At 37.3% G+C, this 27,991-nt stretch overlaps 1 protein-coding gene across 2 annotated transcripts in view; it reads right to left on the minus strand.

Annotated features, from left to right (window-relative positions):
* LOC149261003 (mitochondrial inner membrane magnesium transporter mrs2-like) overlaps positions 1 to 27,991 on the minus strand; it is a 472,904-nt gene that overhangs the window by 157,002 nt on the left and 287,911 nt on the right. For both annotated transcript variants that reach the window (XM_089421530.1, XM_089421529.1), the window contains exons 10-14: positions 12,585 to 12,644; positions 12,358 to 12,443; positions 12,144 to 12,185; positions 11,819 to 11,942; positions 11,646 to 11,721 (exon numbers count right to left, since the gene is read on the minus strand). In XM_089421530.1, the coding sequence (XP_089277656.1) occupies positions 11,646 to 11,721; positions 11,819 to 11,942; positions 12,144 to 12,185; positions 12,358 to 12,443; positions 12,585 to 12,644 (388 nt within the window). The remainder of the gene's footprint in view (positions 1 to 11,645; positions 11,722 to 11,818; positions 11,943 to 12,143; positions 12,186 to 12,357; positions 12,444 to 12,584; positions 12,645 to 27,991) is intronic.

Raw genomic sequence — 27,991 nt, forward strand, 5'->3', positions numbered from 1 at the left:
TGACAAATGGGGGGATTGTTGGAGAAATTGTCATTGATGTCAAAGGGTGCACGTGCCAACATTTGTTTGATGTTTTATGTGCACAAATCAAGCAAATTTGGGGACAAGGACCCTCTAGATTTATAGCCCCTTCCAAACCATTTCGTCTGATAGGTGGCACATCTTGTGGGTCCTTCTGGTTGGAGAGATATTAATTTTTGAAGTCAGATGCCTCAAACATGGGGTTCACACCAACACATTTGCCCCAAGGGTTTTGGCCTTAACATTCATTGCTTCCCTAAAAGGAAGGTCAAAATTTATCAATTAAGAAGCCTAACATCATTGGTTCAAATATGCCTTGAAAGGAGATTCTAAGAATGGCAAAATTTGATTTTTAAGTGTCCTATAGACTATTTGTATATGCCAGCTTAATAAGAGTTTAGGTCAGCTCCAAGAACAGTCATGTCCATTCATAAAAATGTCATTATGTAATTAAGGGCCCCTCTCCAGACTCATCTATTTATCCTCCCGTGGCAACCAAATGATGCAAGCAACACATCGAGAATAAGAATTTCCTGTTCTATATACAAGCCGAGCTCTAAAGCTATATATGTAGAAGGTCGAGACAATTTGGACTCTATATCTCTGATCAAGCTATATTCTTTTATCAAGAAAGTCTTATGGGCATATTTCTGTGGTATCTGAAGTCAAAACTGTGGAGAAACGATAGTTTGTTCTGAGGCCCATCCAAGTGAATTTATGAGCATTTGGTAAGAAATTTTTGGAGCCTTTTTATCCTTGGTTTAAAGTATTATTGGGCAGAATTTGAAGACTAGTTTGCAGAATAAAAGGACCTCTTCTTGACCCCTGACCGAACCCATCTGAGGCCCTCTGTAACAATGGCTTGTGGCCCCTGATTCAGCTTTTCCTGAGCCTAGTCTCGGCCCTCCTGAGGCCTCATCTACGGTTCCCTCAGCGGCCAAATTTCGGCCCCCTGCCTAAGGTCATATCCCTCTTCAAGCCTCAATTCAGACCTGTGATTTTCATTCTTGCATTTCAGACTGTTGCCACTTCAATTTCGAGTCTTTTCGAAGTCTTGTTAGGGGTTGTTTTGGAGTTAGATTTGATCAACTTTGAAGTCCCTTGAAGAGCATATTTGGAGCTGATTTCGAGACCATCTTTGCAGCCAATCATGAAGTTTGTACTAAAGGTGTTGAAGCCAATATTGAACCTACTTTGGAGGCATTGACAACTTGAGTGCAGACGCTAATATTTGTTCTGAAGTAGTGAGAGCAGACCTTGACATATGAACTGTGGCAAACCTTGATAATCTGAAGCAGACTTTGAGATTTAATTTGAGGCCGATTTTTGAAGTGGTTCTGAAGCAAGCTTTGACTTCATTCTTGAGGAAGTTGCCTGAATCTGAAGCATATTTTGAAGATTCATTAACAAGCAAGCATTGAAGGCATCCTTGAGAAGACATTGAAGTAATTCTTGGAGTAGTTGTTTGGAGGTATGAACTTGACTTAATTTGTTGCAATAGAAGACAGAATTATTGTGGCAAACATACTGGAGCAGTACTGGTAGTTGAATATGTTCAGGCAGAGGCAACAATGACTGTATCTTGTTGTATTTGGGTCATCGTCCTTGGTACGGGAGCCCAAGAAGTTTCTGTTTTATCTTTTATTCTATAGGGTGGCAGGGTGGTGCTAGGGAAAGAAGTTGTAGCTTCCTTTAAGAGGTTGTCGCCTCCTTCCAGCGAAAGCTCGATAATCTTGTGGTTGTAGGCTGTAGCCCTTCCAGTTGTAGGTGGTAAACTAGAAGTTGTAGCTTCTCTTGTAATATAAAAATATTGTACATATATGTCTTGTGTTCATTTGATTTGATGTTATTGCTTAATCGTTTTGATACTTAAATTGTTAAAATTTACGAAATATTGATTCACCCTTGCTCTCAGTGTTTCCAACAAGTTCTTGGGCAGATTTGAAGAGTTTGTTGGAGAGTTGTTGGGCTGATTTCTAAGGGAGATTTTGGAGTTGCTTCAAGGGGTTTTTTTCCCAAAGATCTTTGGGTGTTGATGACTGGTTATTGGAGTTGGTTGCAGGGGCAATTTTCAGATTTGTGGAGGCTGCTACAGAGTTGAGTTCTCTGTTGGTTGGAGCTGAGTTTCTTTTGAGAATCTGGATGGAAACTCTAGGTATTTCATGGCATCCATTCTTGTTCAATTTTCTCTAAAAAATTACTATTTTCCCCTAGAACTCTACAAAACCTAGGGTTTTCTATGCATAGTTTTATTTGTTGTTGAAAAAAAATTTACGGCCCCTATATTCTTCTATTTCTCTCTAAACAATTGGTTTTTAGCAGGGCTATTATGAGGGACTTCTTGGGTGATTTGTAAGGGAGATTTTAGAGTTCATTAAGGGATAATTTTTAGATTTGTGGACGTTGCTACAAAATCACAGATCTGGTTTTTTACTGTTTGGAGCTTCTTTTATTCTTAACATTTGGAGATCTTCTCAAGGTATTTTGTGCCTTCTATTCATCTTCTCTTTTTCTCTAAAAAATTGTTTTTTCTCCTTAGAAATTTAAAAATCCTAGGGTTTTTTATGTAGATTTTTATTTGTTGTTGTAAAAGTTCCCATGGTCCCCAAAAGCAAGAATGATCCAACGTGGTTTTATTGCCATTTAGATCAACATGGGGTACCAATATGCAACTATTGTGGGAAGGATGTTAACGGTGGGCAGATCCATAGGATTAAAGAACACCTAGCACAATGGAGAGGGCAAGTAAAACCTTGTAAGTTTTTGATGATCTTAAAGCAAAGATGTTAAGTCTAATTGAAGTCTTCCAAGGAAAAAAAGGTAAAAACCAAGAGACTTAGAATATAAATAGGCAAAATTCAAAAAGATGATGTTGCTCTTGGAGACACTGATTTTGAAGAATGAATGCCCAATTTTGAAGATTCCTCCACTCTCCTCTTAGAGTTGGAAATGATCCACTTCTTGCCCTAGTTCAGTACTTTGAAGAGGGTACGTAATAAGATTGACTCTTTCTCTGTACCCTGCACCACAGGAGAGGAGGTTGCATATGAATGCATTGCTAGATGGTGGTATGTTGCAGACATACATTTTAACACCACTAATTGTGCATATTATAATGTTATAACTTCATGTGGACCAAGCTTCAAAGGCCCTAGCTTTCATGATATCAAGGGACCACTTCTACAAAATGAGTTTCAAAGAATAGATAAGTACCTCATAGAGTTCAAGCAATCATGGACCAAAACAGGGTGCACAATTATGTTTGATGTATGGACTTATGGCAAATCCTGCACCATTTTAAATTTCTTAATGGCTTGCCCAAAAGGTACTATTTTTCACAAATTTGTTGATGCATATGATCAAGTGAAAGATGCACAATTATTATTTCGTATTTTGGATTGAGTGGTTATCAAAGTAGGGGTTGGCAATGTTGTATAAGTGATCACAGATAATGCCTCCAACTATGTCGTAGCTAGAAAGTTGTTGGAGGAAAATCGTCCCACCATTTGGTGGACTCTATGTGTAGAACATTGTTTGGACCTCATGCTTGAGGATACTGGAAAAATTGAGTGACAAAGTGTGTGGAAGAAGCAAAATCCATAACTAGGTATATCTCCAGACTCCAACCACTCATGGATTTTGAGCCTTATGAGAAAGCACACTAGGGCTAAAGAGTTCATTCGATCAGCCATTACATTATTTGCAACAAACTTTCTTTCATTGCAATCCCTAGTTCAAAAAAAATCCAACTTTAGGAAGTGTTTTTTTATGATGAATGGAATGAATCTCGGTGGAGCAAAAAGGTTGAAGGGAAACAGAGGGTTGACCAAGTGTTTGTGAAAATTCCTAATCCTCAAGGAACCCCTACTGCAGCAAATCTGAATCTACTTCACCTACTTGATTTTAATATACATTAGCAAGTTATTCTCTGAATACTGAAGCAAATTACTTCTGCAGCCTACACTTCTTTAATATTTGAATACATAAAATAGAAAACTGAGCAAAGAACAAGATACATAGGACACAGTTATTTTTGGACAAAATAGTCCCCGAAAAAACTCAATGCGAAAAAACTGGTGCAGTAGCTCTGAGGGTTTTCTATTATTAAGCAGTAATTATGAATACAAATGTTGGTAGCCCTCCCGAAAAACCAGTGACAGAGAAATACAATGGCGGAAAAACTGAGTGAATTTTACCTCACTTCACTTGGCAAATTTTGGCTGATCCGGCAACAAAACTGGCTAACCCCGGCTACCTCTGCATTCGCCCTGCGTACCCCTTATGTTAGCCCTACAAGCTCTACGTCAGCTCTACATTGTCTCTTCTGCCCATTGCGTCAACTTTCCCCGTTGTTCTGGCAGTTCCGGCTTTCTGCATGGAGGGAAGCTTTTGCTTCTACGTTGGCCTTTTTGGCTCTGCGTCAGGCTTGCATGTGCCCAGACTGGCCCAGTGTCAGTCCTCTTAGCTGCTGCGCTGCCTCCAATAGCTTCTCTCCACCTCTCTATCAGTACTCCTGAACTATCCCTGCCCCTCTGTTGCAATTGATCACCTAGTTCGAATTTCTCAGCTTCCTAGCCCCAGAAATCGAACTCCAGATCAATTTGTTCTCTCTGTGTGTGTTTCTAAATGAACCCCAAGCCTCCTTCTTATACTTTTCTCATTGAGACTTCAACGGTCGAGATTAAGTCTCTAATCAACGGCTAAGATTAAAACTTGACTTGATCCGCCTTCTAAATCATTCTCACCCATATTTTGATTAATACCCATTAATATTTTAATTTTCCTAAGTTTAGACTTAGGAACCCCATTAAAAATATTAATTATTTTAATAAAATACAATCCGGGTGGAATTTCACCAAACGGTTTCTGGGTTCTTTAGAACTCATGTGCCTTAGCCTCTCCACCAAATTTCATGGCTAGAGCACTCCCTCTTAGCGAGGAAAGTGCTCTAGCAACAACGTCCCACTACATGTTGCTCTGTCTCTAAAGCATCTCCTTTCCGCACTGTTGTTGCCAACAACACTGTGTTGCTGCTGCTACTGTACTACTACCCATGATACTGACACTGCCACTGTTGCATCTGTATTACCACTCCCTCTCAATTGTTGCATCTGCTATGATGCTAGCACTGCCATTGCTAACACTGCATTCATATTGCAACTCAGTTGTTGAGAGAAGTAACTGAAAAACATCCAAAACTATTGAACTTAACTGTGTTCAACATAATACCATGAATAATGGAATTTGACTTCTACTAGTCTCTAACCCACTAAATCTTTTGTGCTACTGCTGACTTCGGCATTGTGCCATCTGCACTGCTACCAACCTTGCTTTGCGTTGATCAGTCTCTGGTCTCAAGCTACTGTATATGTCTCTCCAATCAACCCACTGCATCCTCTGACACTAAGTCCATCTCGCTACTACTGAATCTTGGGCTCCCGTAGCAAGGAATTGATCCAAGAGGTGGGCTCCTTAAGGATCCTGCCCATCTGTAGCTCTTTTGAACTACAACTCTAAATCTCCCCACCTCCCTCCTGGAGATGCGGCTACCATCTCTGCCAAATGTCGAATGACCTCCTCCTCTCTCCTTTGCATAGCACTAGACCAGCCTACACACTCCCTGCTGGAGCTTGTAGATATGCCCCTCTCTGCTGTTGTTCAGCAAGTGAAGATTCAGACTCCTTGGTTGGAAGTCCTCTGAGGAGAAAATTCCCCTTCTGCGTCTTCGCTCTTTTCCAACGGATTTCTGCCCCGGCAGAAACCGCGTCCTTCAAGCACTTCGTTAAGGCCCTGCGTCACTCCCTCTGCCTCTGCAAGCTCACGATTTGGAAATCGTACCTCTGTCGACTCTCTCAAAGAGAGATTTCCTCAGAATCTCTATTTCCCGACAATGACTACGCAATCCCTTCAAGGGGATTCGAATTGTTACCAAATGCAGCTTTCGGCCTCACTACTCAGTGTTGGATCTGCTCTTCCCTGTTTCAAAATCAATGCTCTGATACCATGTGAAAATTGCTAATCCTCAAGGAACCCCTATTGCACCAAATCTGAATCTACTTCACCTACTTGATTTTAATATACATTATCAGGTTATTCTTTGAATATTGAAGCAAATTACTTCTGCGGCCTACACTTCTTTAATATTTGAATACATGAAACAGAAAACTGAGAAAAGAACAACATACATAAGACAGTTATTTTTGGAAAAGATATTCCCCGGAAAAACCCAATGCGGGAAAACCAGTGCAGCAGCTCTGAGGGTTTTCTATTATTAAGTAGTAATTCTGAATACAAATGTTGGTAGCCCTCCTAGCAAACTGTGAAAATTTCTAACATGAAATTCTAGTGCAGTAACTTATTTCACCTGATTATCTCTCACAATAAGTTATTTACGAAACCCTTCACTAAAAATTAAAATAAATTCTATTGCAGTTATCACATAATTACATAGAGAAAATAAAAATGATATACAAGCACAAGAATCAATCACATCAACACAGTTGTTTTTGGACAATTGTCCCTGGAAAAACCCAATGTGGGAAAACCGGTGCAGCAGATGAGGGTTTATTTATTAATCTTCAGCAACAATCGCTTTACAAGGAATGATTCTATAGAAAAACTAAGACACTTCTGAGAGAAACACCTGAGACAAAGTTTCTCCTCCTCCTGGAGAAGTTTTGACACCCTGGAGACCCTTCACCCACTTTTGCATCACTCTGTGTCAGCCTGCGTGAGGACTGCATCTCCAATGGTGTTGTCTCCCTGCTCTTCCCTCTGCGTTGTCTCTCGAATGCCCTATGTCACCTCCTCCTCAGTCTCTGACTGCTGCTGATGCGCTCGTCTTCCTTCACCCTGCAACTCTCCCTCTAAAATCGAAATCCTCCTTGAAAATCGATTTCCCTTGAGTTACTGAGTATTTTCCCGGTGTGTCTCCAAATGACTCTCAAGTCTTCTCTTATACTTTTCTTGTTGATGAATCAACGGTCAAGATTAAGTCTCTAATCAATGGCTAAGATTAAAACAAACTTGATCCTCGTCTCTTAGAAGCTTCTCACCCATATCTTTATTAATACCCATTAATATTTTTATTTTCCTAAGTTTAGACTTAGGAACCCATTAAAAATATTAATTATTTTAATAACTCCTCATCCAAGTGGAATTTCTCCAAACGATTTTTGGGTCTTGGAGATCTCGTGTATTCTAGCTCCTCCACAAAATTTTGGAGCTAGAGCACATCCGATGCTACCCAAAATCAACACAAACCAGTGATAGAGAAATACAATGGCAGAAAAAATGAGTGAGTTTTACCTCACTTCACCCGGCAGATTCGGGTTGATCCAACAGCAAAACTGGCTAGCCCCGACTACCTCTACGCTAGCCCTGTGTCAGCCCTATAGGCTCTACATCAGCTCTGCGTTGTCTTTTCTGCCCACTGCCTCAGCGTTCTCGGTCATTCCGGCAGTTTCGGCTTTCTGCGTGGAGGGCAGCTTCTGCTTCTGTGTTGGCCCTTCTTGCTCTACGTCAGACTTGCGTGTGCCCAGATTGGCCCAGAGTCAGTCCTCTTAGCTGTTGCACTACCTCCAGTAGCTTCTCTCCACCTCTCTATCAATACTCCCGAACTATCCATGCACCTATGCTGCAATTGATCACCTAGTTCGAATTTCTCAGTGTCCTAGCCCCAGAAATCGAACTCCAGATCAATCTGTTCTCTATGCTAAATGAACCCCAAGCCTCCTTATACTTTTCTCGTTGAGACTTCAATAACCGAGATTAAGTCTCTAATCAACGACTAAGATTAAAACTTGACTTGATCCGCCTTCTAGATCATTGTCACCCATATTTTGATTAATACCCATTAATATTTTAATTTTCCTAAATTTAGATTTAGGAACCCCATTAAAAATATTAATTATTTTAATAAAATACAATCCGGGTGGAATTTCACCAAACAGTTTATGGGTTCTTTAGAACTCATGTGCCTTAGCCTCTCCACCGATTTTCATGGCTAGAGCACATCCGATGCTATCAAAAACTAACAGTGTTTGACAAAAAAAATTGGTTGAAAGCAAAAGAGATTGTGCTATTTAGTGAGCCTCTTGTGAGAGTGTTGCACATGGTGGATGGTGATAAGCTTGCCATGGGTTTTGTTTATGATGCCATGGATCGTGCCAAAGAACAAATAAAGTCAACATATGAGGATAGAAAGTAGAAATACATTCCTCAATGGAGAATCATTGATAAAAGATGGAAAAAACAACTCCATAGACCTTTACATGCAACTGACTACTATTTAGATCCAAAGTATGTAATTTTGGATTCCAATCCTTATAAGTTTTGTCATTCAATACTAATTAGGAAAGCTTTACTAAACATTCAAAATCAATTGATGAATAATTTTCTTTTTTTTTAGCTTTGAAGGTTCCATTACACTACAGATTTTGTGGAAGATGTGAAGGTAAGAGAAGGATTGTATAGATGCATTGAGCACATGGTCCTAGATCCCAAGACTCAAGATCAAATTCATATCAAGCTCTTAAATTTCAATGAGAGTATTGATACCTTTGGCATGTCTATGGCTATAAGATACACACAAGTGATCCCCTATGTAAGAAATGTCAAAATTTGCAAATTATATTACATATTGCAGTTGTTGAGTCCAAGTTTCAAGATCATTTGCTAATACTTATTTTCCTTCCACCCTTTTTGTAGCTTATTGGTGGCAACAATTTGCTAATATTGAACTAAACATTCAATGCTTCAGGGTGTCAGCAAAATTGGCGCATTTTTGAGCATATACACACTAAGAAGAGGAACCGTTTGAAGCAAAAGCAGTTGAATGACATGGTTTATGTTTAGTACAACCTTAGGTTGAGGCATAACCAATGGCTAAACAAAACCCTTGAATCAAGCAACATAGTATTGGGTGACTTTGATCCAACATCAAATGGATTGAGGAGAGTCAAGTTCCAGCATTTGACAATGAAAACCTTTCTTGATTGGACTTGGAACCACATCTATAGGCTCCAGACCACCTTCATGGCTAGGGGAATCAAGCTGGAATCCCACTGCAGACTTAGAGGCTACTCATTTTGCACATGAAGATGACAAGGATGATGATTTTGGTGATTGCCATTAGCACTTGTAGCTGTAGTATTGTAGTATCATGCTTATTTTAGACTATAGAGGCCATCTAAAGCCTACTTCTTGATGTATTTTGGTTTAGTGATGTTTTGCACTAAATGCAATTTTGTTTATATGCACTCTTGCTATATAAATGAGAGCTTTTGGATATTTGGGTATAAATGGTTTGGATTCATATGGATGCACATATATATATATATATATATATATGTTCCTTAAAATTTGAATATTTTATGTGTTTTTGGTCGACCGGTTTTTTGGTCCAGTTCCCAGTGCACAAGGTTTTCCAGTTCAATCACTGGTTTGGTTCTGATAACATTGGCAGATATTCCATCAAGTTGTCTCATCACCCTTGTAAGGGTAAAACTCCCAAATTCATGAATTTTCTGGGTTCCCGTGTAATTGAATTCCTCCAATTCCCAAACTCCCTAATTTTCTGAAATCCAGAGTTCACGAAATTTTAAAATTCCTGAATTCCCAAACTACTGGGGCAGCAATCCATGCTGAGTTAAACCTTTTCAGATTAACTCCTCTCTTGGAGATTCAACCACTTAATAAGAATTAATGCTCTATTTTTGTCATTGCCATTCACAATTCCCTCCTTTGTTTGATTCGGATAGATATATTTATTCATAACCATGAAGGGGAAATGGTCAATTTAATATAATATTAAACTGATAAAAAGGTATCTCGATATAAATCAGATTCTCAAGTATCTTGACAATAGAATTTTTCCCAATAACATACTCTTTGCAGGGCAAAATAAAAACTTCCATGTAATGTGTATACCTGCCACCTCTGAATATATATATATATATATATATATATATATATATATTGTGCAGACGGTTGAACAATTCTAGGTATGTCCTAAAGTAAATGCTTCCAAAACATACTAAAATTAAAACCTCTGCTTTTTAATGGAATGCTTATTCTGCAAATACCTCCATATTTCTTGAAGTCTCATTCAGGTTTCTATGAAACGTTTATACTATATAGCCCATTTCTTGAAGTTTGAGACCATATTCTATATCTGCTGCTTTGGGGTGTTTGATAAAGGTTACTTCTGCCTCTATGTGTTAAACTTTTTGCTATTGTATGCAGCAATGACAGCATTTTCACTCAGAATCACTCACACAGGTGCATCTAATTGCAGCAAACTCGTGAGGAGATTCAAGGCAAAACTTTAACACAAGTAATGTAAATGCAATCTCTCCTCTGGAATCTGAACTTCTGTGAGGGCTTTCACTGTCCGATCTGTCATTTGCCTGCAAATTGCATTTGATACTGCAAGAATGTCTCTTCAAACTTAGATATATCAAGACAACTAAAAAAACCTCTGAAATTGTTTTATTCAAACAAGTGCTATGCTCGTTGCTGTGCTTTCATGGGAATGGAGTATACATTTCGTATCAATTTCTTTATGGCTTTAAATTCATTTAATGTTCTTCTGCTGTGTGAGCTGTCTCTAGTCAACTTAATATCTGGCAGCAGTGTCTCTTTTCCTTTTTCAATTATAAACAACAAAATAAGTTTTTCCATGTCAACTTGGCCAACAAATTTCAATGGCAAATTCAATATTTTCACAGGTTCACACACTGAGACTGAACTTCAATTACTACGAACTTGGACTCAATCAATTCCTCAAGATAACTTCAAGTAATACGAACTTGGACTCAATCAATTCCTCAAGATATTCCCACTCTAATACGATGTTGGATTTTGGAAAACACAACAAAGAAAGGAAGAACTATGATAAATATGGAATCATAGAATATGTTTCCTACATTGGAGTCATCCAATACAATGATATTGATTCTCTTGTATTTGGTTCATAGGTAGTTAGACTACCTAAATGACCTAATTGTCTTTTCTTAGTTATACCTATTTCACTCAATGCCTACCATAATGATTTTTTGATATTAAAGTTGCTTATACAATATGCCTTTATTACATTTTCATTACATAGTTATAGTGGAGCACCATACTTCAACAAATAATATTCAAAATCTGTGGATTATGCTGAAAATTTTTCTTTTTCTTTTTTTTATAAGTTCAGTTAACAGCTGCTGAAAACAGACTGTAAAGCAAGAAAGGATTCTAGTGACAATGAGAAACAGAAAAACTGAAGATATAACACCATAGCTGTCCTGCCTTTGAGATCATTGAAGCTCTCGGAATAAAATGTTTTCACGACTTTTGATTTCTCCATGTAATTACTAATTATAACCGCAATAGGTTGCACTCTCAAGTTGTTTTCACATAGAGATTTTACTTTCAGACTCTATTAGCTAGACACATATGACATTAAACAAGCAGAGTACAAACTACATAGATAACATAAGATAATTATGTCGATGTCCAATAAATGACCACAAAAGTAGGTAAAGGGGACCGAAGAGTACAACTTGTAAGAATACAATGTGGGAGTACAAGTGCAACTTCTAGAAATGTCAAAAATAATATAAAGAATAACATAATACCTTTTGATTTCAAGGCCTGGAAAATTTCATCTATATCATCAATGTGGCGCAGAAGATCCTGTAAAGCTGCGAGATCCTGAAATGAAAATTTTCATGTATGTGCATAAATTTGATCACTGGAAAAGAATTCCCTTAGAATAGTGAGAGCCTAGGGGTAAAAAAGGACATCAAACCTGTGCACGATGTCCGTCAAGAAATTTACGGAACATGAAAACAAGTCCCAGGCCAACAAAAACTGAAGATGTAGATGTTGCTCCTAAAATGATATAGAATGCATGAGGTGAAGTCTCCAGCCCACTGCAAAGGACATTATTTCAGGTCATAAAGCCAATTCCTGGTAAGAACTATTTCCTAGGAAATGGGTTGGAAAGTGGAAGAGATAAAATGTTAGAAAACAGGTGTATCACTGCTTCCCGTGTATATAAAATAAGTAGCTTTGTGTCAAACCAACTGATCAGATCCATGTTACCAAGTGAGTAGACAATAATGGAAGTATACCTAACCAGGTTCATTCCAAAGAAGCTTGCAGGAACAGTGGCTCTGCCATCAGAAAAATGAATATGCACACACATCGTAAGTGAACTAATAAGATCCGAAAGGAAAAGCCTTTGGCTTTTCTCCTCGCAGGTTCAAATGCTAGGAGAATAAAAGGCTAAAACACGTAGTACTTGATATTTTTGCATGAAACAAAATTAAAATTTAAAACTCTTACAGGCCAAAAGATAGTGTCGCCATTGAAATAAAAAGGTTCATGCGTATTATTTTATTTCTTGTTGTATCTAATGTAAGCTCCCAGACCTGCAATTCCAACAAAATATGTAATTAAGAATGAAAAGTGGATGTTTACAAGCTGCAACAGAACGAAAATCTGGTAAAGAAAACATCAGCAAAATGAATTTTAAAATTGGTAACATTTTTAAAATCTAACCAAATCCATACCTCTTGTGCTGAATCAATACCTTTCCTTAGCTCTTCAACCACACCCCCTGCATCATCAACCTAGAAAATGATGTATTTTGTTAAAATCTTAGAAGACATCTATAGTTGTCCAAGATGAAAATGATGTCTTATACATATCACACTCTGAAAACTTCCAGTACTATTGAAAATAAACATTAAGAAACTTAGCAATCATAAAATCAGAAAATAAGGGTCGCTGCAGTTGGTCTAAAAGATTAAAGAAATGCTATTCATCTAAGCCACCATGCTGCTCTACAGAAAGGTTCTTATCTAGGAAGTTACATCAACAATTAATCTTGAACTAGTTGCACCTGAAGTTGTCATCACTGGTCAGAGGTTATTGCACACCAACGGATAGAAAGTTGTTTTCCAAGAGTATGTAACCACACTTCAAAGTCACAAGACATTACATAGTTAACCACCAAATGCTATAATATATCCTAGATCTTGTTCAGCACATCGGTGCTACCTTCAAACCTAAAAGATGGAAAACCTGACTAGTGTGAAAAATATTTACATTGTTGATGAGAAACACAATGTACTAACAATTGCTTCTTTAATTCCCAATACTTTCCTTTAATTGCAATTAGAGAAGCCAGGCACTCTACAGCCTGGGCTGAGATAGATATATGTATCACGAGTGCCGCTGTGTAATGCTAATTTAATCAAACTTTAAAATAAAGATAAAAATAGTCAAGCTTTTACTTATTTTAATTAGCTACCATAACATTTATTTAAAAACTAAATAAATAACATACTTGAATAAAAGCTCCATGGATGGGGTCACTTGTCCCACAGACAAGGGGTCTCACACATCCATTTGGAGTCTGCCTATGCCATAACCTTAAAACTAGATTGTTGTTACTATTATAAATAAATTAGCATTGATCCATATTAACCATGGATCTATTAAGCACCAAGAGTTTGCACCTAAAAGGGTTTTGATCCCTCTTGGTGCTTAATAGATCCAGGGCTATCACAGATCCATGCTAGTTTATTATTGGTGACTAGAATGTACAGGAAAATCACTTGGGTGAAGGAACATAAGGGAAAACAAACAAATCAATGTGGCTACTTTCCGTGAAGTCTATAATGGTTTCCTAATACAAGGAAATTTGTTTCTTAAGTAACATACACAAATTGAAATAACCCTCTAATCTTCCGAGAAACCAACAAAACAAGGGAAGCATTTCCAATTGCAGGAGCTAACACAGTTACAAGAAAAGTTAAGCCATTTACAGTATTTAACCAAAGCCTAATTGCTACAGCATTCTTGCTTTCTTAAAATGACTTACCGTTACCCTCTTGCAGGTGTTTTCTTTCTTATGTGTTCAGGCATCTTTCATATCTTAGATGTCTATTTCCATCTTCAGAATTCATCATCTTCCAGCTTCCAATGTCAGCTTAATATATTAGTCCATGGATTCTAAATAATCATCTAAGTTGCTACTATAGTTTAGGTACATTAGAGAACCCACCAACTTATGATAGCTAGTAGGATTGACGAGAATAGAGTCAGAGCTTCTCAACTTCTTGATATTAGTGATCATGGAAGTAGTCATAGGCTTGGAGTCCATCATACCGAATCTCTGAAATATCTCAATTATGTATTTACTTTGATCCAGTATATCTCTTCAGGTTTCTTCCAGACTTCCAAATCCAAGTAATAATGCATAAGTCCCAGATCTTTCATTTCGAATTCGGCTGCTTGCATTTTCTTGCATTCTTGTATTTTGCACTCCACGCCTGTAATAAACAACTCATCCACATATAGTAGTATAATGACAGGTTCATTGTTCACCACCTTGATGTAGAGGTTTGGATCTGCAGAACTTTTGATGAACCCAATTCTAAAGAAATATGCATCCATCCTTGCATACCATGCCCGAGCTTGCTTTAAGCCATATAGGGATTTCTTAAGTCTGCAAACATGTGTATCCTTGCTATTTATTTCAAAGCCTTCCGGTTGTTCAATGTATACTTCCTCATCAACGGTTCCATTCAAAAATGTTGTTTTTACGTCCATTTGATGGATATTCCATCCCATTGTGGCAGTGAGCGAAACCAAAGATCTTATAGTAGCATATCTTGCAGCAGGTGCAAAGATTTCTTCATAGTCTATACCTTCCTTTTGAGAGAAACCCATTGCAATGATTGTAGCTTTGTATTTGTCTATAATTCCATCAACAGCATGTTTGATTTTGTAAATACATTTTGAGGTTACAATTGATTTGTCACTTGGCCTACGAACGATTTCCCAGACTCATTCTTCATAATGGATTCATATTCTTTTTGCATCGCCTTCTTCCATTCTTCTTGATGAGCAGCTTCTTCAAATGTAGTTGGTTCAGCTTCTATCGATTTTGTCATATATGTTGCATATCTTGAATATCTCTTTGGTCTTTCGCATTCTCTAAAAGTTCCTTTAGTAGCTCCATGTCCTTCAACATCTTCAAGTGTAGATTTCAACCAATTTGGCCTCTTCCTTGTTTCAGCAACAATTACAAGTTGAATAGGCTCACTTGGCCCTTCTTCTTTTTCTTCTTGGTTTGTAGTTGTCTTATCATGATGCTCTTCTTCTTCAAATAGTGGTATATCTTCGTCATCGGAATCGATCGGAATATCCTTGGATCTTTTGTAGGAATGATTTTCATCGAATATAACATCCCTGCTTACTTCAATTTTTCTTCCTTCCTTGATGTAGATTATATATGCTTTTGAAGAAAGACCGTAGCCAACAAAGATCTCATTAATGCTTGTGTAATCTAATTTCTGCAACTCCATTATGCTCAGGATTGTAGGGCACAATGAGCTCCCTCTTAAGACCTGCTTCTTTAAAATATGCAATTAGTTCTTTTGAAGTGTATTCCCCACCATTGTCGTATCTCAGAGTCTTTATCTTTCTTTCAGTTAAGGTCTCCACTTCATATCTAAACTCCTTAAACTTTTCAAATACTTCGTCCTTTGTCCTGAGAAGGTAGAGCCATGTCTTTCTAGAGTGATCATCAATGAAGGTCACATAATAAAGATGGCCTCCAAGAGATTTGTTAGACAAAGTCCCACACACATCGTAACGAATGAGTTCTAATATTTCCTTAGACCTTGTATCACAACTTGTAAAAGGCTTCCTTGTATTGTATCACATACTCCTTCACGATGTTCCTTAATGTTAGGGATACCATTTACCATTTGATCGAGAGGGAATGATCTTGTAATGTATATGCCCATATCTTTTATGCCATAGTTCAATAGGATTGATTTACATGTGAACTAGAGCTTGAGGAGATGGTGTTATAACTCTAGATAGTCTTCCTTCACATACTCCAATAACTTTTGCCCTGTCAACGCTTATATCTTTCCCCAAACCAAAACTTTACCATCTCCAAAGGCAACCCTATCCCCTTTATCTTCTAAACAAGAAATTGAAAGTAAATTATTTTTCAAACCTAGAACATAGAGCATATTGTTGAGGTGTAACTTTGCTCCATTTTCCAACTTCAATGATTGATGCAGGAGCATTTAGCTCAGCAATATCATTATATTTTAGTAAACATAGGGGGTCTTGTGTTTTCAAGGAAGTTGGTTTCCTAAGTATGGATTAATGTAATTATTTAGGCTTTTGAGTGATTTTAATGAGAATAGGTTCTAATTGAATATTGTGAGACATATTTGTAAATATTCTTGAATGTAGGAGAATATGAGAGATTTAGGATAGTTGAGAGATTGAGGGATTTAAGAATTAATTGTAAAACTCAGATTAGGAGTTAGTTCATGATTTTGAGGATTAGAGAGGATCCTTAGGGATGAGGAAGAGTTTTAGGATTTTGTTGAGAGGTTTATGGATCTAAACCAAGAATTGGTTTTAGAATCTTTTGTATAAATGTAAGCCTAAAAGGCATAATCAGGGGGAGAGAAGAGATAGGTTGGATAGGTTAGCTGATTAGAGTGTGACTGTAAGGCTACGGGCAGATTGTAAAACAAAGGCCACTAACATTAGAAGATTAGGCCTGAGAAATAAATTGTGTAAATGTGTGTTTATATATACAGAGATTAATTCAAACTGTATGAGTTTCCAATTCGAACATGGAATGATAAATTCTGTGTGTATTCGAGATTCTGTATAACATATGTATGCAGGCGGAGTTTGGCGAACACAGAGAGGAGAATGAGATAGTGAATTGTAATGGACCTTTGAAACTGTTCGAAGAACCAAAGAATGTTCTGGAGGGACTGTGTTAAATAACATGTGAAGTTACACAGAGAGGAGAATGAGATAGTGAATTGTAATGGACCTTTGAAACCGTTCGAAGAACCAAAGAATGTTCTAGAGGGACTGTGTTAAATAACATGTGAAGTTAAGCTCAGGAGGGAGTCGTGCAGCGGAACAGCGGAAGGACAAAAACCCATCGAAGAAACCGAAACCACAAAGAACATTGAAGAAATGGCATAAGTCCAAGTAAAAAGGAAGAGCAAAGAAGCGAAGGCTTAATGCACAGGGGTTGTTGGATCTAACAGATCAACGGATGAGATCAAGTTGTATGGAACGGAACTTTCAATATCGCATCGCAAATATTCCATGGTAATGAACCGAGCCCTAAGTAGCGGCGATATGCGACTTTGCAATGTGCGATGTTGAACGGGCAAGAGGACATGCGATGTGCGATGTTGAACAGGCGAGAGGATATGCGATATGCGAAGGTGCAATGTGAGCGGACCCGATAAGGTATGGATGCAGTTAATTTGATTTGAAGTCCGGTTGTAGTTAATCGTATATCGGATGCGGTGAAGAGTTATATGTTAGTGAGATTCGTGAATTGCGATAGTGATGGATTGATGGAGTAAATCAATGGTCGGGTAACAAATATATAAAGTCGTGGTATGGTGGAAGAGTTATTGCATCCCGCAGAACGGAAAGTTCCAATGCCAAGTTCTTAAGTCTTTGAAACCTGCGATTGCGATTACGATTGCGATAAGGTATGCCTCGAGAAACGTGTAAAAGCTGAGGAAAGACAGAAAAGGTAAGTCTGCGCATGTTTTATGTGATTTCTATTATAAAAGGTTTATAATAGGAATAGCACCGATAGAAGGTTTTTATGTTTGAGTCCATGAATAAACAAAGAATAAGAGTGGGTTGGTTATATATATGCGGGCTTAAGGTATAGAAGGTTTAGGAGGGTAATAAGTCCCGATGAATGGATATGAATGAAGGGCAGACTGTGTTTAGATAATAAATCATTCTACAAAGATTTATTAAGGGGGCCTTGAACCATTAAAAATTGATGATTTGATTCTGCCAATTGATGATTTGACTCGGCAAAGAGTTAAAATTCCTGGGGTAAAACAGATATGTGCATATTACATGCAAACTGTGGGTATACGCCGGTTTTCCTATGTCAATGATGTAGATCCAAGGCCCTTGACAACATAACGGTTGTTGTCTCCTAGCTCCACTGCATGAGATGATGGTTCCTTTGATAGAGTACGAAGTTGTCCACTTTCACCTGTCATATGTCTTGTTGCTCCACTATCAATGATCCATATATTGTCATCATCAAGAGTACGTGTTAGTGCAACCAAGACCCCATTGCTTTCAACTTTCTTAGATAAATTGTAGATAATCCTTCCAGTCCAGCTTCCTGCAATTCTTATAATACTAAATCACATCTTCAAGTAACTTTTCATAGAGGGAGTAACCTTTTCTTTCAAGCCAACAAAGTGATCTGCAACCTTCTTCAACCTTAGTTCTCATACCATGTCGATCAATCAATAGTAGTAGGATTTAGTGTTTGATTCCTCTTTCTTGATAAATTACTTGTGAATTGGCCTCTTTTACTTCTTAATTAATTTATCTTTCTTCAAGCAGTTATCAAATTATATGTGTATGAAGATCACATGAACAAGAGACACAAGATGTGGGCGCACAGCCAGGGGAAAACCTCATCAATAACTCTTCCTTCAATAGATTTAATTCAAGATGACACACTTCCAGACTTCTTAGACCTAGTCAAATACCTCCTCCAACCACCAAGTCATCCCTTCCCTACAACAGATAAGCTTCACAAAATACTCCAAGTGACAGCTCCCCAGCAGCAACTTCAATTCAAAATTCCGGTCCCTAATAGCAGAACTTCGACCCGAGCAAAAGAATCTCGGACCTGCAGTAAACAAAGATTTTCGGCCCCAGAAACTTCGACTTCGGCCTTAGAAACTTCGACTTCGGCCTTCCCAGCAACTTCATCTTCTTCCAACTACTTCGCACTTTATTTCTGCGTCTCTTGCTTGAAGATCGAACTTGTTGAGTGAATATGACAAATAGGTCGAATTGCCTCTCCTTATATAACCTTTATGTTCAGTCAATTGCCCTCATGTAGGCCAACTTCTTGGGGATAGGGTCAACTTGGTGTGGAGGTGACAAATTACCTTTTGACGCAAAAATAATTCTTTTTACATGATACACAAGCCCAGGAAGGGTCTAATAATAATGGTAATGACTCTAATGACCCAAGACAAAACCTAGAAACCCTCAATGGGGGCTTTGACCTAGAAAAACATTGACCCAAGCATGAAACCCATGCTTTAATAAGCCATTATTCTTTAATAACAAATTTTCTTTTTGACAAGTACAATTATGAAGACCGAAGCTAGTTACATTCTTCAACACTTTCGAGCAATAGTTTTTTGTTTTCCTATTCATACAGGACATCAAATCAAATATAATGTTAGAGAAAATACATATCATAAAGAAAAGAATATCATATCCATCCTTTCTCCCTCTCACGCAGGAAGGCAACAACCACGAGCCGAAGCTTGTCTCATGTAGCAACATTATCTTAATTCATGAAGATATCTCGATACCAGTTATGACTAGACATTGTCTAACTCAGAGTGCATACAAAGATCCATCTCGTTGATATGGGATAGATCCAATAATCCATCAGCATCCCATGATACCAATCATATACTTCCTCCAACGAGAAAGCCTTCTACTACACTTCTTCACAAACAGTGGATCCTGACACTGCTTGGGGTAAACCAGTCCTGTCAGCAATAAACTGTTAGAACAAAAAAATAATTAACAAATACATACCTTTAATAACAGCATATGTTTCATAAATCCAATTCCAGAAGACTTGTTTCAATCTGTAATCATGGGTCTCATATTCATTCATCTCAATATTTTTTACGTAGCCTCAATAATCATTATGCAAATAATAGTATATGCTAGGATCTCATCAAGGGTCTCTCCCTCTAAATGGAAAGCTTCTTTAGTCAGCATCAAGATCATTGTTGCTTCAAGGCATAGTCATATTAGATCATACAAGATTGTCATATATCACATCACGGAGTCAAATTTTATCAGGTTCATCATCAACCTAACTAATCAATCATTCATCAAGGATTAATGTCATTTAATTAGGGAAGATGACAAGTACACCACCATGCCTCAAGGGTCATGGTCACAATATCATATTTCACTATACAATCATTTTCATCAAATTCCAACACCATCAAGTCAGGGCATCAAAGTTGTTAAGTCATTACAGCAATTAGAGCTTATTAAGATCAACAAGAAGATAGTTGGTTGATCATGAGTATCAATCTTACAATCATACTATTACCATATTTATTACAAGCATTGTCAACAGTATCAAGTTAGCATATATCGAAGTCAAGACCAAATCTCAATGGAATTATAAAGTGCAACAGTATATCATATGTACTGGGAGTCAAACTTACTCACTTATGTGCTCAAGGTGATATTCTTGTCATACCTCAGGACTTGATATTGCAGCGAAATTGAAACAATTATGTTATATTGTACATACCTCGTAATATTTGGATACCTCAGCAACTTGTAGCATATCCATTTTGTCATCTCACATATGCCTAGCTTTCAGAATAAACTTGCATCCAAGTTCGTTTTCCTGTTCTAACTTCTTGTTCCTACTCCAGCGTCTTTCTTCACGTACTAGCACTCTTCTCCTGCACCTTTTAGTATCCAGATGATCCTCAAGAAGGATCTTTAACAAGAGGTGATTAGCTCCTTCTTGAACCAGCTTCCAAGAGTCATTAGTGTCCATCATCCATATGTCAATGTCGCCTTCAATATTTCCAATTGTCTTCATTAGTAGTCAGGCTCAACTAAGACTAGCCCAACTAGGGTTATACTAAATATGTCACAGGTGTTGAAATAACTTCTTATTATCATCATCTCCAAAACTTTCTTGCAAGCATACTTCAAGGGTTTATTCAAAATCCTAACCTCGTGTTATTCCTAATAATCAAGTTGCCTAGGGTTTCCTTCAAATCCTAGCATTGTTTTAGGTCATTGCCATCTTCACTTGTTGCCATCAACGGTGACTTATAGGGGTGATGACTTCTCTTCAGCCCACCTTTGATACCATGTTAATTTTTCTTAGGGCTTCATTGTTCTTTGCTTTAGAAAATTGCATTTCATCATTTATATCATATCCAACCCATAGCATTTAAACACATTAGCAATTATATAGGAAGAACATTAATATCATCATTGTAGCGGAACATAAAGGAACAACAGAAGAAAAGCATGCACAAAGAGGACACCACGATTTAGGTCAGAGACAAGGGCAAAACCCTACAAGGGGGAAATCTCATCCAAATTCTTCTTCTTCTATTAGATTGTCATCAATTGTTCAACAAAGAGGTACAAAGTACAAACATCATCAAGCTACCCAAGGCCTATACATGACTTGTTCACAACTTCGTTTGTGAACAAGTTTCATTGCCAATATTGCCATAAAATATTGTCATCAATAGCCTGCCAATTGATATTAGGGTTGCAACATATGAATACCATGATTGCTTCTGGATTGTAACGATGCCATCCATATATCATACCAATACTACTATAGTGCCAAGACCAATACAGTGAGCCATACCAACACTATCTCATTTTTGCATTAATAATGATTAGGGTTCTCTTGGAGATAGGGTCTCTACGTATCTCTTTGAGATGCCACGAATATCAAACATAGATGCCACTGTGTAGAGATGCAAGTATGTGCTCATTGGCAAGATACATATACCAGGACTGTAATACCAATAATGTCATACATAAAGCTTGTGATGTGAATGATGCCATGATGCCCATGATGCCATATATGCTACTAAACCCGAGACCAACTACAGGGGGCTAAAGCCAACCATACAATAACAGTGTGCCGAGACTAATCAATCATGCCAATCATGGTGATGTCGAGATCGACTACAGAGAACCAAGACCAACCATACAACTATATCTATGCTAAGCAATTGTGTGTCAATATTATAAACATAGAAACTATATGTACTATGATTCAATGCCATATGGATCAAAAAGAGTCATACCATTGCAGAGGATCATAACTTATGTGAAATCATTGTCATATTATTCAATGAAATCAGTTGCAGAAGAGCAATTGTGTATACTTGTATGTTGATACAAAGGAACCACACACACACACACACACATATCTATTGAGATGTTATGCCAATAATATACTGCCATCCGTAAAGATGAGATATTATTACCTTATACAAAGATGTGATCTTATTGCCATTATACCATACTAGAGCGAGACCAATGCATGAACAAGAGAACGAGAGATCTGAGCCATCACCGAGAGTTTTGTTCCATTGTCAAGAGTGATAGATCATTCATCGAGAGTTGTGTGCCATTCATTGAGAGTTATGTTACATATGTGAGATAGTCCTGTAGCATAGGTGCAAGAGTATAGCAAGAGTAGTAGGCCTGAAGTATAGTAAAGATGAGACAATGTGAAACACTGTAAACACCATTTGAAGCTCCCTGAGATCAGTAAAAGACCCAGTGGACCCTAAGAATATCAAAGGTGTTTATGTTATCCCGTGTCCTTGCAGGACACCCTACATTGGTGAAACTGGTCGCTCAATATATCAAAGGATTCATGAGCACGTAGCCGACATCAAAAATGGGAGGACCCATTCTTTAGCATTAGCAGAACATGTGGAAAAGACAAAACACCACATCTGCATTGAAGAGGCATGGGTCATTGCAAGGATTGATCATTTCCATCATCGTAAGTTTAGGGAGGCTTTAGATATTGAAAGGAGGCCAAGTAATCTAAATAGAGATGATGGCTAGAAAATTACCAGTTGTTGGATCCCTTCACTTTCTTCTTAAGTTTTTATTTTTTCTCCTTTTGTTTTGTTTTTATTATTAAGCTTTTTCCCCCATTCCTTTTTAACCATTTATTATTTGTCTTTTTTCCTTAAATGTGATTTTTAGTGCACATGTGGATTTATAATATTAATATTTTTAACTATCTAAATATTTCATTTTCTATTATATTATAATTTTGATTGTTTAGTCTTTTGAATACTAGTTTTTTTCGTTTTTTTCTTTATTATTTACCATAAATTTTGGTTTTGGCCGTTAATAAAATAGTCTATTACTTTATTTTCTTTAATTATGTTAATCCTTATTCAATTATTAATACTTTTAATCTTTTAGTTTCATATTATAATTATCCTCCCAATGATTTAGTCTCTTCCCTTTTTAAATAATCTTGACTTTTCCTTAGGATATTTTATTTTTAATTTCTTTGTCGCATATATAAATCTATTTGTGTTCTTTTATTTAATGTGAATTAGTTGTTATTTCTTAATTTAATCTTTATAATATATTTTTACCTCTTTAAGATTCCTGTTAGTTAGTAACCTGCGTTTATTCTTTTGATTCCTTATTGTTTAATTTTGACCTAGAATAGGTTGGTCCTTGTTCTTTACAATTTAATTTATTTATAACTTTTCTCTGAATATTTTAATTCACTTTTTAATATATTGTTTTAAAATATTCCTTTTTTGTTAGAAACACTAGGGGGGGTGAATCAGTATTTCTTTTCAATTGTTATTATTTACCAGTTAGATCACTTATCATTAGAACACAAAGAATGAACAATAAGAATAAATACTTTTATTAATCAATGATGAGGCCTCCAATCCTCTTAACAAAAAATTCAATACAATAGTCCCCTAGATGAAAACTCCAATCTTCAATCTCCCAGGCTTCAACGTTTAGGGCTCCAACCCTATTTCTGGTACATGTTCCAACCTAGTCTTTTGAGGACTTCGATCCTCTAGGGCTCCAACCCTCTCTTCGGTGTAGGCTCCAACCTGATATATTGAGAACCCCAACCCTCTCTTTAGTGCAGGCTCCAACCTGATATATTGAGGATTTCTATCCTCTAGGGCTCCTACCCTCTCATCGTTGCAGGCTCCAACCTGATATAATGAGGACTCCTATCCTCTATCTTCCAAGGCACCAACCCTGTCAATATGAGGCTCCAACCTCCTGCTTCAATTTTGTAAAGTTAGGTTTAGTAATAGTTCACAGCTCCCAATTTCTTCTTCAACGAGCCTTGTCAATCTTCAGCAATGCCTCCACTTAATCTCCACGTCACTTCATCAATGACAACCTGTCTTCACATGAAGGAGTCTTCACAACTCTTCATATTACCCAAACAAAGTCTGCAAAGTTACCTCATGATGATTTCAACAATGCATCATGATCTCCAATAATGTCTCTAAGATTTGTTGAAGCTTTTCAACAAGATATCTTTAATAGGTTGTGCTAAGCCTCAATGTCTGCACAAAACAATTCTCTGTTTCGAGCCTCTATTCTCACTGTCGCAGTAACTGCTTCAAGAGTCACCGCTTCAGAGGTTTGCAATATCTTACTTCCAAGGAACAAACTCACAAACACTTCAATGTTGATGTCGTCTACTGTTCCCTTCAAACGATGACAGATGAAACCTTAGTTCGCTGGTTCAAGATCATACAGATCTGAGGACATATCGATATGATAATTAATCTTTCCACAAATCCGAAATAGCGGTACAAAACTGAACTAAGCTGCTAAATGAACCTTCACAGAATTGTTGTTCGGGTTGCAATCTGTACTTCTTCTATAGATTAATTCATCACAAGTCCGAGCCTTTCAAAGATTAACCTAATCAAAAGAATTATTTTCCTGCTCGACCTTTGGCTTCCTTTCCTCTATTCCTTCAAGTTCACGAGTTATGAATTGTCTCTTCTTCTATGTAATGGATGATCGATTCACATACTTGAAGTGAAGTGTTTAACTTGTATATATATGAGTTTTGCCAATAAACGAAAAGACACGTTCATTGGAGGAGAGGTCGACTTATGCATGAGGTGGCACATTAAAAATATATCGGAGGGGCCTTTTGTTAATATTCAACCAAATATAACATAGACTTGTTATTTACGGAAACCACATAGTAACATAGGAGAGGCTATACCCACATTACAATGGATGTCTGGAGGTCCCACATGCCACGTCATTGCATTAATCCTGCAATCGAAACCTCATGAATATTAGAGGTTTTCAAGTTGTGCTCATGCTCTGTCTTCCGATATCAACATCGTTGATATTCACATATCGCCCCTACTTCCGACGTAGCGGATGCGATATTCAATAAACTCGTTTTGATACTCCCAATCGGGTTTGCATCATGCTTTGACCATTGATGGATGCGATATTATATTAAATTGTTCTTGATAAATCAATTGGGTCCACAACTTTATCGCAATCAGAGGTTTTAACATGTCATCCCTTTGAAACTTGTAATATTGTCAATGCAATATTATATTAAGTTATGTTATAACGGAACAGTCAGGTCTGCAGTACATATCGCAATCGGAGGTTTTAACGTGACAACTATTTAAGACTTGTGATATGAAATTTCCGATATGGTGGATGCGATATTACATTAGTGTGTGTTATAATGGAGCAATTAGGTCTGTAACTCAAATCGCAATCGAAGGTTTCAAAGTGACAAGGCTTTAAAACTTGTGATATGCGAGATGCGATATTACATTAGAGTTGTTACAACAAACTGATCGGGTCCGCATATCGCAGTTCTGATATCGGAAGTCCATTCAAATCGGACATCAGAGATCGGGGTTTTTGAGTAGTAACACATAATAAAATGTTGATATGATCTCCCGATATGATTCTTCTGCTCATGTTTGAAAATGAAGTTTTCACTTTGTACATGTCAGATCATGAATTAGTAATTTATTTCAATCTCCAAAAGAGTAGAAAAAGTTTCTAACTTCCAAGTTTAGGAGATTTACATAATCTCATGAATAGGATCTTCTTCCCTTTCGCACTTTCTCTTAGGCATATGCAGTCTTCTCATGGATTTTCTCCTCCTCGGCTTGTCGCTCCTGTGGCTTATCTTCCTGTGACTTTCGATAGCTCTTCTTTGATGGCTTTCGATGCACTGCTTCTCTCGCTCCTGTTCTTAACTTCCAATGGCTTCCAATGTCTTTCTAATGGCTTCCCTAATGGCTTCTGATGGCTTTTGATGCGCTTTCCAATGGCTTCTGATGGCTTTCCTCCTTGGGACGTTCCTTGGGTCCACTGCTTCTACTATGTCTGTATATATATTCAATCCTTGGGTCCTCCATCTCATCATCTCATCATATATCATCTTCTTGATATGGCATCTTCATAAGAACTTGCATCACTATGAGCATTGTGATCAATGGCAACATCATGTATCACAAGAATTTGCCATCACAAACAATGACATATTGACATCAATGACAACATTGACTAACATTTTTAATAAATATTATATTTTTATTCAAAATTAATCATTATATTCTAACCATTAAAATTAATTATCTCTACACGGCACTATCTTTATTTAATTTAATGCCAAGATCTAATTCTCCATCTTGTCTTGATGATGAACCACACTAGATGGTTCGAAACGTGTCGACAAAATATTTTTGAAGTGATTTTTACCGAAAGATTTCTCAACACATATTTTTGGACAAATGTCCCTGGAAAAACCCCAAGATGGGGAAAACCAGTTTTCAGGATGAGGGTTTTATTATTAAATCTTCAGCAAATCTGTTAATGAGAAATTACATTTAGTACTTGCCTCACACCAGCAAATCAATCTTCAACATTGTTGACCAAATCGACTAGGGAAAAATCACACGACCCTCCTTCTGCAAATCGCACAGCCTTCTCAGCAACTCGCACTACCTCTACGGCAACTCCCACTGCCTCTCTGGCAACTCCCACTATCTCTTTGGCAACTCACACTGCCTCTCTGGAGATAATCTCAACCTCCTATGCGGAAAATAATTCGGCCAGCAAAACCTTCCTTGGAATCTCAAAAGTTGGAAGTCTCTCAGATGAAGAGTACACGTCGGAAATATTTTCCTCAATTACTGTTGTTGAAAACCTCTTGGTGTCTCACTAAAAATTCACCTAACAACTCAACTCAATGAGTACTACAATGTTGCCCATAGATTTCACTTTATAATCTCACATTCACAAATGAACAGCCATGTTTAGAAATTATCTCATTCCAATCAATGGCTAAGATCATCTTAGAAACTTTCAAGAAGCTTCTAGAGGCAAATCGACCTTATCCCAACTAATGCCAATTAATTAACCAATTTTCCTAAGCTTTAACTTAGGAAATATTTAAAAATCATTAATTGACTTGATTAGAATATTTTACCTAGGTGAAACTTAGGAAAGGTTACATGGGCTTGGAGATAATTCAATTTTCTGAGTTCCTATCCTCAATGACACCTGTCAAGGCTAGAACACTTGTCCAAGCTACACTATTTAACAGAGGAGGCACCATTTTGAGATGTATGCATGCATTTTGGGACTTACTTGGAGTGTGGAGCACTCTTGGACCCTTGTCTCATGTTCTTTGTGGCATACTTTTCTATTTTGGAGGATGACATCATGATAGAGACCATTTTTTGCCATGTGTGGGCTATTTTTGGCATTTTGTTATGTTTAGAGCTATTTAAAGGTCAACATGTGACATTTTGACCCTATTGAACACTAAAGCAAGCTTTTTAGGGGTTTTGCTTGTAAAATTAATTAAGCCTTGGTTACCCTGATATAAGTAGAGGGAAGCTTTATTCTCTTTTCGTCATCATTCATTCATCACACTTCCCTCTTTTTCGAAGCGTGCACTAGCTCTTTGTCTCTTATACTTGGTTGCAATGTGATTTCCATGTTGCAAGTTGCTCTTAGAGGTTCATCTTTTGATTGACGTTGGTTTCTTGGGATTGATTGAAGATATTCTTGTGGAAATTTTGTAATTTTATTACATTTCTTCTATATTTTGCATGTTATATTGTGCAAATTAGGGTTTCTACTTGTGCCATGGTTCAAACTTCAAACTGCGAAGTTTATCTAGAAACCTTGATCCTCTCATGCAACATTGTTTTCCTTGAAACCTTTAAGAGAACTTTGTGTTGTGCATCTCTTAAATTTAAAATCTTCCTAATATGGAAGCCACTAGGGTTTGTAAAAAGAA

Source organism: Pinus tabuliformis, chromosome 6 (assembly GCF_031772625.1).
Source record: "Pinus tabuliformis cultivar Carrire ecotype Pingquan chromosome 6, CPIR1, whole genome shotgun sequence".
In the NCBI taxonomy this organism is placed as follows: Eukaryota; Viridiplantae; Streptophyta; class Pinopsida; order Pinales; family Pinaceae; genus Pinus; species Pinus tabuliformis.